This window comes from Erpetoichthys calabaricus, chromosome 10 (assembly GCF_900747795.2).
Source record: "Erpetoichthys calabaricus chromosome 10, fErpCal1.3, whole genome shotgun sequence".
Classification (NCBI taxonomy): Eukaryota; Metazoa; Chordata; class Cladistia; order Polypteriformes; family Polypteridae; genus Erpetoichthys; species Erpetoichthys calabaricus.
The window spans coordinates 28,509,323-28,519,957 of NC_041403.2; the positions used below are offsets into that span (position 1 = coordinate 28,509,323).

Below are 10,635 nucleotides of genomic sequence, written 5' to 3' on the forward strand. Positions count from 1 at the left end.
GCTGATTAATGACCTCATCTCCCAGGAGCAAGTGGACATGTTTCTTCTTATAGAAACTTGGCAACAACCTGGTGACTATTAACATTTAAACTTGCTGTCTCCCCCAGGCTATAGCCACATACCTAAACCCAGGTTAACAGGAAAAAGGGGTGGCCTGGCTGTGGTTTATAGATCTACCTTGACAATGAAGGCACTCTTCTTTTTTTGAAATCACATCTTTTGAATATACTGCTGTTAAAATGGTTTCCTCCCCTCCTGTACTACTGCTGTTAGTTCATCGCCCTCCCAAATCTGTGGTGAACTTTCTGTCTGAATTTAATTAACTTCTCACTGTAATCTCATCTCTTTGCCCTGCTGTAATTTTACTTGGAGATTTTAATATTCATGTTGATATCAACAGCTCTCGTACAGCTGAATTTATTTCACCTCTGGATTGTTTTGACTTGACACAGCATGTGGATTTCCCCACTCATACTCAGTGTCATATTCTTGACTTGCTTTGTTCAAATGGCTCGAATAATGTCTCTGTCTCGGGTTCACTCTCTGGTATTTCTGATCATAAGATTATTGAATGCAACTTTAGGATTATTACCACTACATCTGTCAAGAAAAAGTCATCTCCTATCGCAACATTAGGTCTGTTAATTCTGATTTTTTTGCAGCTTCCCTTCTGTATTCGTCTCCCTTTTTTTTTTTTTAAAGCTAAGGTGATGGAATGCGTGGTTGCTACACAACTCCATGCTTTTCTTCTAGATAATACACTCTATGAGCCTTTTCAGTCCGGCTTTCATACACAGCACAGCACTGAGACAGCTCTTCTCCGTGTAGTCAATGATCTTCTCCAGTCTGCAGATTGCGGTTCCCTTAATATTCTCCTCCTTCTTGACTTAAGTGCAGCATTTGACACTGTTAACCATGAAATCCTCCTGTCGCGTCCCTCTGCTGTAGGCATCTTCTGGCCCTTCAATGGCTCACATCATATCTCTCGAATAGGCAACAGTTTGTCTCACTTGGCCAATATAAATCCTCCATCTCACCTGTGTCACGTGGTGTCCCTCAGGGTTCAGTCCTTGGGCCATTACTTTTTCTACTTTATATCCTTCCTTTGGGTCAGATTATTCACAGACATGGCCTTAACTTCCACTGTTATGCAGACGATATACAGTTATATCTTAGTACAGACTCCCCTACAGATTCATCTCCCAGCACACTCACGGAATGCATCACTGATCTTAAGCTATGGATGGAAAATAACTTTCTCAAACTTAATGCCAATAAAACTGAAGTGTTACTGGTAGGTCCAAAATCCCAGCTTTCTAAGGCATCCAGTTTCTCTATTTCTGTTGATGGTACACTTGTCAAACCTGCTCCTGTTGTCAGAAATCTTGGTGTTTTGTTTGATTCATCACTTAACTTTGAGCTACACATTACGTCTCTTTCCAAAATTTAATTCTATCATCTCTGTAACATTTCCCGCCTCCGTCCATTTCTGTACTTGTCTGATGCTCAAACTCTGGTTCATTGTTTCATAATGTCTCGTACTGATTACTGTAATTCCCTCTTCATTGGCCTCCCTGCAAAATCTATACAGAAGCTACAGTATATTCAGAACTCCGCAGCTAGAGTCCTCACAGAACACAAAGCGTTTTGCTCACATCTCCCCTATTCTCTCCCAGCTTCACTGGTTACAGGTTCCATCAAGGATTAAATTCAAGATTCTGCTTCTCACCTTCAAAGCCCTACATAACCTTGCCCCCCTCAACCTCACTCAGCTACTAGTTCCTTACACTCCTTGTCGCTCTCTCAGGTCCTCGAACAGTAATCTCCTTACTGTCCCACGCACCAGACTTTCCACCTTGGGAGGCAGGTCCTTCAGTGCTATAGCACCTCAACTCTGGAACTCTCTTTCTCAGTCTCTCCAAGATTGCTCCTGTTTATGCACTTTTAAATCGCAACTGAAAACTTTCCTCTTCTACAAACTTTTATCATCTGTGTAATATATTTTTTTTTTTTAACTCTGTATGTAAAGCGACCTTAGGTTTGTGAAAGGCGCTCAATAAATGTAACCTATTATTATTAATAAGATAAATCACACAAAAAACAATAAGATGCTCAGCATTAATTTGTATGTATGCTGGGCTCCTAAAGTAACAGGCATACTTAAGGTTGTGAAAACACTCCTTACTATTAAACCAAATCCTTCAGAGTGTGAACATGCTTTGTCGGGCCTAAACCTAATTTTACTAACATGAGGACCCGCTTCATGGCACAAGCGTGACAAATTTTATTGCAGCTATACAAACAGAACACTGGCTGTAGTCAGACAAAGGTGTATGACAATAAAGTACGTATTGCACCTCAAAATAACTTTGAAGGTGAAACGGATTATGTTTTTGACAAAGAAACTAATTGGTGGGGTCTAAATTAGGTCTGAAAACAAAATTTGAGAATACAACATTAATGCAGTATTTCACGGATTTCTTGGAAAAAGTCTATCCATAAATCTGACATAATCCTAATCTATCAACTAAAATGTTCTTGAACATGCTAAAATACAGATTGTGTTTGCAGTAGAGAATAGAGTGCTATGCACTTGTATATAACACACCTGTACAAATAAACATTTCTGTAAAAAGCTGAAGGTAACTGTCAACCCCTTAAATAAAGCTTGGATATCAGAAAGTGTACCCAGACTACCAGGTTTGCAAAATGGGTAGCTGAGCTCACCACCATGTCCATTTACAATTTGTCCATCCCCAAATTTTCTAAACAATAAAACAAAGTAAAAGTTTACAAAAAAACATTGTTCTTTACATCCATAAGCGATCAATAGGAGGATTGATTTAAAAATATTTATAACAAAAGTTCTAATGTGTCTATGTATACAAACAACTTTTCTACAAATAGATATCTATATATCTCTATATCTATATATATCCAGTATCTACCTATATAAAATGCAAAGCTGACCGACTCAATCATCTATCAACAAAAACTATTTCTTGTTTAGTTAAAAAGCTAAAATTTGTCAGGATGGTACAATTTGGAAACTAAGAATCTGCACCAGGGCATATATCAATATTTGGGGGTAAACCAACAGAAATAAATCTCAAAAATACTCCAACTGATTTAACTGAAATTTAGTTATACAAAACGGAAAATTAAAACAATACATAATTTTTACATTGGTTGATATTAATATTATGCTAACTTGCATGCATGCTCTGTGCTGCGCAGTGTTTTATGCAAATGAAGGACAGAGCAGAAGTGAAAAAAGAGCCGAACAGCACCAGTAACTAAAAGGAAGGACGAACAACTGAAGAAGAGGCAGTCCCCTGGGGCCTCATGCATAACGTTGTGCGTAGAATTTGCACTATAACATGACGTAAGCGCAAAAGCCGAAATGTGCTTACGCACAGAAAAATCCAGATGGAGGAAACTGTGCATTCGCCAACTTCCGCGTTCTTCCGCTACATAAATCCCACTCAGCGTGGAAATAAACGCACATGTACACGCTTGCTGTCCCACCCCAACTCCTCCCAGAATTACGCCTCTTTGAATATGCAAATCAATATAAATAGCCCTTAAGCCCAGCATTCTGTGAAAAGGCAATGGCAAAAGTACGAGGAAAAATAGAAGAATTTCAGCGAATACCAAATGGAGGCAAAGAAAAACGTACTATTTGTTGGTTTAAACAGTTAGTTAAGCAACAAAAGGAAGTTGATCGAGTGACATAGCGTATCGGAGAAACTCGAAAGCTCAAGTTCACAAAGTCGCACAGTGCCCGAAATAAAAAAGTTGTCACATATCAAAGTCAGCGTGAAAAGGCGACTCGTAGCCCACCGTCTGAGTGTCATATGAAAGCTTATTAGGATATAGTGAAAAAAAAGACACAGAGTGTGAAAAAAGCACGAAATGTCAACATTAATCTCGAAATTTCCAGTTTAATCGCGTAGTTTATTTTGTCTTTAAAGTATAACATCATAAACTTCATCTTAAGATCGTTTAATTTACTAGTTTCTCAAATCCCATCGTAACTATAGTAGCGCGTTAAATGCTTTGTTGTGTATTTGATCTTATATGTGCTCTATGTGCCTGAATCATTACGTGCTCTTCCTCCAACAGGACACAGAATCCATTACGTTCGTAATATTACGGCTCTCTGAATAAGTAAAATACTGAGAAGTATACGCGATATCATTTTCATAATGATATAAGTTAAAGCATGTTATTAAACATGGGTACACGGTGGCGCAGTGATTGTTCATGTTTTACAGCAAGGTGCTTGCTGCGCGACCTTAAATGAAATGCTTTATTACAGAAGTACTGTCTTTTTCAAAAGTACTAACCCCCAATTCCTGCCCTTACTTTTCTTTCTCCAAATACCCAATCGCCACACAATCAGCTCTGTAATAGACGTTAAGCCATCTGTAAGCTTAGAACGCCGTTTCTTCAAAACTTTTAAAGAACATTGAAATATCTTCATAATGTTTAATTATTCTATCCATCTATCCTTCCAGTGTCACGCCAGCCACAGCATGAATACAGCACGAGGCAGGAACAATCCGTGAACGAAGCTCAAGCTCGCTAGCGCTGCAGCACCGTGTAGTTAAAGTTTTATCTGTATAATATAATCAACATGTTTTGCTGCATTTCATCTTAAAAATGATCTTGTCATCATATGTAAATACGCGCTTTATAAAGTGGCTCAGGTTGTACAATATTATAACTGTATCATAAGTACAATTACCTCACGGTAACTTGCAAGTACAAACAGTTCTACAAGGAACACTTGATGGACTGATGGAGTGCGTGTGTAGTTCTTGGGATGAAACTGTTTGTGAACCGCGAGGTCCGAACAGGAAAGGCTGTGAAGCATTGGTCAGATGAGAGCAGTTCAAATAGCGAATGGCTGAGGCAGCGAACGCTTGATGCTGTATACCGATAATTCTCTTTCCAATCACTGTAGATCTGTGATTCACACTCAGATACAGTGATATAAATACTCCGAGTGGTGCAGTGAGAGTAATATGGAAAAAGATGATCCGTTGTGTGGCAAACCCTAACAGGAGCAGCTGAAAGAAGAAGAAGGTGCAGTGAGAGTAACAACACTAAAGCAGTTAAGGTATTTACAACAGTTTGACCATTCTGTGGACCATTATATTGGTACAGGTTAATTACAATCAGATGCATTAAATTTATGAACGATATGTGGTTAATATCAGTGTATTTGATAAAGCCGCCGTTGTGGATGTGGATCTAAGAAAGGGTAACCACACAGGAACAGTAGCACTGCTTTGATGCTGGGTGCCACCAGTCTGTAAAACCGAGCAGAGAACTTGCGTACGACAGGGTATGAGGTACCGTGGAAAAGTGCATGGCTTTACGCCAAGTGTAGGTTTTATACATCGCGTTTTGAACGTGGAAACGTTCTTATGCCACATTTCTGTGCGTACGCACCATTTATACATGAGGCCTCTGGACTGGAAAAAAAACAGAAGGGTAATTAAATGTTAAATCATCACACTTTTGGACCTCATCGTCACAGAAATTTACAAAACCTGGCATGCTGATTTGGTCATATGAGTAACACATGGAACTGAAATTGCACGTCTTGGATCAATATTATGGGAGATTTAAGTTAAAGTTTGAACGAGGGGGGGGGGGGATTATGACTTTAGCTGGCTACATTTTTATTACTCTTAAATTTAATATTGTTTTTTTTTTTTTGTATCAGTATGCTGCTGCTGCAGTATGTGAATTTTCCCTTTGGATTAATAAAGTATCTATCTACCTACATCTCCCTAAATACAAGATGTACAGAAATTGTTTCCATATTGTTTTAAAGCTCTTCTCCAGCTCAATATATTGTGTAAATACTATAATTTCCCTAAAATGTAAAATTACCATTTTATAAGTGATTTTAATATTAAAAACTAAATAGCTAAAAAAAAACCAACTATATTTTAAAATTGGTCAGTTTTTACTAAACCTAGCTTATAATGCCATGAACAGCTTCAGATAAATTTGATGTTTGGGTCTTGAGTAATAAGTTCAAAACTTGCTAGCTTATATCTCCCTTAATATTGATCCAAGACACATGCAAATTCATTTCCATGGGTTACTTATATGACTAAATCAGCATGCCTAATTTTGCTAAAAATCTAATGTGTGATGTTTTGATATAGATTTACCCAGACAAACATATTTGGAGTCTAGTCAGGTGTGAAATGAAAACAGAAAGATATGCGAAGCTGTGGAAGATGTTAAGGTCAATGGTTAGCAACTAAGCTAAACTATGAGTGCCAGGGCTAACTATGGTTGCTGCTTTGCTAGAAACAAAAAGGGAGTGTTAGAGAAGTATAGGCGCAAGTGGTGTCCTCCGAACATTTAGCCACTGATCTATTCCGTCCAAACCCTGATGTTTTTCCCTGTTATATACATGATAATAGCAGTAAGCCCCCGATTCTTTTATCCATCATATACAACACTGTCCATGATCAGTGTTACACAATTATATGTGCAAAGCCAAAAAGCTTTTATATACATGTAAGACCATAAACAACAATCACAGACCCTAATACCTGCAAACCCTAAAAACTCCCCTGGACAAACAACATCAGTTACACTTAATGGGTCTCCCACAAACAACGTTGGTAACTCCCCGACAACAACCACCCTGCCAAATCTTCGATTGTGCTGCTTTAACCGCACAACACACCAAAACCATTCTTAGATCAAAGTGCTTTAATTTTTAACAGGGAAGCCACAGCAATTGTGTCACAATGCTTGAAGCTACTGCTCCACACTCTTAACATTAATACAACACTATAACACAGTGTACCAGTGCGTATGTATATCCACTTCAAGCACTTTACATATGTATTCGCACCTGTACATGTTAAAGAGGGACCACATATAATTGATGTAAAACGCAAAAATACTGTCAATTAAGTGAACAATGTGGACAAATAATAGTAATAATAACTTAAATTTCACATTAGTCCTACTGAATTACCATTTTAATTCAAAAGAACTGAAATGGATACTAAATAATTGAACAGAATTGAAATGAGTTATGTTTTTGGTTACTTATTTCTTTCTGTATTTAATTATTTCTTCATTTCAGTTACGCCACACACGTTAAGAAACATGCAATGAAATGAAAATTGTCATGTTCTTCTGTTGTAGTTGACAGAGTGGGCTCTAGCAAGTACTGTGTTTTGACTAGGGAATTGTCAGTGAAGCTCATGTTCAAAGTTGTGACTGAGCAAGTCTGCTGCGGACATGTGCGCATGAAAAACTGGCAAGAATTTACGCGCAAAGCGTAACTTTAACTGTAAAGCTCAGAATTCATCATCAAGAGTTTGAATCTGAACTTTCTGCTGTAAATGTGGCTGAAGATTTACCTGCTCTCCAACATCAATTCACCAATCAAAAAACAGAACTCACTAGAGCCCACTCACTCAGCTTTGACAGGTGAAAATAAGTTTCCTTGTCACTGCTTATTACAGTTGGATATGGTGCGCCCGAAATACATAAAATATAAGCAACAAAATGCACGTTTATTTTATGACAATTACTTATGCTTATGTATCATTTTGTTATCATTTATTGTTTCTTTTCACAATGCTTTTATTTATTTGCTTAGGCCTACTTAATTTTATCCAAAAAAGCCCTCTATACAAATAATGATTGAGATATAGGCTTTGGGTCTAAACTTCTCTCAGTACTCCAGCTGCCCTCCAGCATCCCAAAGATGTGCATGTTACATTGACTGATCCAGTAGGAGTAGTGTAAGGGCATGAGGATCAGTGTGACCTATAAGCAACTGTTCATTGCTATAATATGCAAGTTTTCACATATTACACTGCAGACACTAATCAGTTAGGTAATTCAGCTCTCCCCTAAAAAAAACATACAAATCCCACAGCTTCTGGAGTTCCAAAAACAGCTTATATCAAGATTTTTTATAATACAACTTGAAACACTTTCATTTTTTTCCACATATTGTTATAAATTACTTTAGTACTGTACTTGGACATATTAGAATGTTAGACCCCACACTTCCTCTTCCAGAAACATGTATACAAAACATAAACCCAAAAACGGATGCATTTCTGAAAATATCAACCAGAGCATCACTTGCTTTACAACTTATTAGGGGTCTAGACTCTGCTAACCTGATAATGCTGTTACTTCAAAGTATTTTTTGGGTGGAAGACCTTTAGATGGTCTCTCGTGGAGTTTTTGTGCAGTCGTCCCGGCATAACAGAAAACAAAACTGAAGGAAGAAGGGCTACTAAGCACATAAGATTACTGAACACAGTGATGGGAGGCTCTCAGAGATCTGGGGTTGGACGCCTGTGATCAGGGACTAAAAGCCTGGAAGCCTTCCCTCCAATTTGCCCCTGGATGTTAACTACTAAATACAATAAGAAAATACTGTATTGCCAAGATATAGCATAGCCCCAGAAAATTAAAGATTGATTTAAGCTGGTCCGATAAATAGCTGGATGTACTGCCTTACCACCTCCTGGAATCAGTAATCCATGCATTCATTACGTCCTGGCTCGACTATTCTAATTCCTGCCTATATGGTATTAGTAAAGCCACTCTTTCTAGACTCCAATTGGTTCAAAATGCGGCTGCACGGCTTTTAACTGGAAGCAGCAGAAGCCAACACATTACACCGATTTTAAAAACCCTACACTGGCTGCCGGTTAGCTTCAGAATTGATTTTAAGATACTCCTCTTAACCTATAAGGCACTAAATGGTCTAGCCCCTGCCTACTTGAGTGTCTTGCTCCATCGTCACAATCCCCCTCGTGTTCTTAGATCCGCAGATCAGCTGCTCCTAACCGTTCCCAAGGCACATTTTAAAGTTCGTGGTGAAAGGGCTTTTTCTGTCTGTGCACCTAGGCTCTGGAACTCCTTACCTTTAGTGGTTAGGCAAGCCACTTCAGTCGCCACATTCAAATCACACCTAAAAACGCACTTCTTCACATTGGCTTTTAATTCTTAACCTGTCTTATTTCCACTTGCTTTTTGCTATTTCTCTGTTTTATTGGGTCCCCTGACCTGTTTTTTAGTGTCTCTGTTTTAATTCTCTCTTAATGTTTGTTTTTAATATTTTGCTTTTAGTCTTGCTTGTTTTAACTGTACAGCGCTTCGGTCAGTTGTAATGCTGTGTTTTTAAGCGCTTAACAAATAAAAATGGTATGGTAATGCCTCATATTTCCAGGAGGAATAAAGCCATCTTGAGTTGTTTCATTTTACTATTTATATTTTTCTCTTTCTCGAGCTTGTATAAAGTTCCAATTTGCCCTTAGGGACAAATAAAGCACATCTATCTGTGATCACTGTTTATGTATTTTTTATCGCTCTCTCATTGTTAATATTGTTTTCTCTCCACGCTTCAAATATACTTCATTGGCATGCAAAAACTGGTCCCGTATTAAGTGGGTGTGTTTGCCATGGGATGAACTGGCACTCGATCCGGACTCTGCTTCGGCTCCCCGCAGTACTAGATGCAGGTTATAAACGGCTTCAGAAGTAGATGACTGCAACCTGGCTCAGTAAGTTCCACTGGCAATTAAAATATCACTTTCGGAGTACGTTTGTGTCAGCATTCTCCTGCAGAACAAAGACTGTTCGATTAATTTTGCAATGCAAAGTGCATCGTGGGCTCAAAGATGGGCTCGTCAAAACAGAAACGACTGCCACACAGAAAAGGCAACAGGACGAGCCACGAGGTTACCGAGCACCAACTGGGCTTGCCGGGCCTGGCGATGCACAGACGGCACTGAAGCCCTCCACGTCTCCGCCTCACCCCTTCAAACACTGACCCCTTCTTTTCGCTTAAACGCCACTGCGCCTTCCATCCACGCTTCCTGACACCCACCCCCACGTGTCCGAGGCGATGCGGGCCTGGGCGACTGCGAGTATCCGTCTCTTTCTTTTGAGGGATCTACTGGTGCAGAAGCACTTACCGAAGCCTTTAATGAGTTCCGTAAACACTCCAGGGTCACTCTCCATAAGACACCATTCTCCCGCGCTTCCTGCCATTACTGTTGGCGTTCAAATGCCCTGCTAATACCAGCGGGCGGGGATGACGCAGTGAGCGCAACGTGAAATCTCAACCTTCTGTCTGCCTGACTGTCTCACACTGGGACCGCCCGCCTGCCGTCGCGTCGCTTCGCAGCTGCGCCAAATCCATGGACTCTGCCTCCTTCCCGACATGCCTTGCGCAAAGACAAAGCGTAATACTCTTCGTCTCCATAGTAACCGAAGCCTTACGAAGGCGGGATGTATCGCTGTTACGTGTGTGGCTGGAGGAGTCGCAGCTCAATATGGCTCTGTTAAATTTAAAGTAATAATGTTAGAATATTGTTTGTGGCACGTTAGATGTGTATAAAATAAAGCATCGTTAATGAATGTAAAAGACTAAGTTTCATGTGCCTAACTTGGCAATTAAGTAAATCGTAGGTTTATGGTGACATACCGCCTGTTAACGCTGCTACTGCCGAGGTCTCCTATCATAATCATATGTGCACCCACCGGGATGAGGTGAGTAACCCGGTTAAGAAAGAATCATGATTTCTTAAAAAAAAATTTCATGCACGAGTTATATTA

At 39.4% G+C, this 10,635-nt stretch overlaps 1 protein-coding gene across 1 annotated transcript in view; it reads right to left on the reverse strand.

Annotated features, from left to right (window-relative positions):
• Window positions 1–10,249, reverse strand: part of uchl5 (ubiquitin carboxyl-terminal hydrolase L5) — a 31,718-nt gene extending 21,469 nt beyond the window's left edge. The window contains exon 1 of the mRNA XM_028811017.2: window positions 9,993–10,249. Within this exon, the coding sequence (XP_028666850.2) occupies window positions 9,993–10,068 (76 nt within the window). The 5' untranslated portion in view covers window positions 10,069–10,249. The remainder of the gene's footprint in view (window positions 1–9,992) is intronic.
• Between the last annotated feature and the right edge of the window lie 386 nt (window positions 10,250–10,635).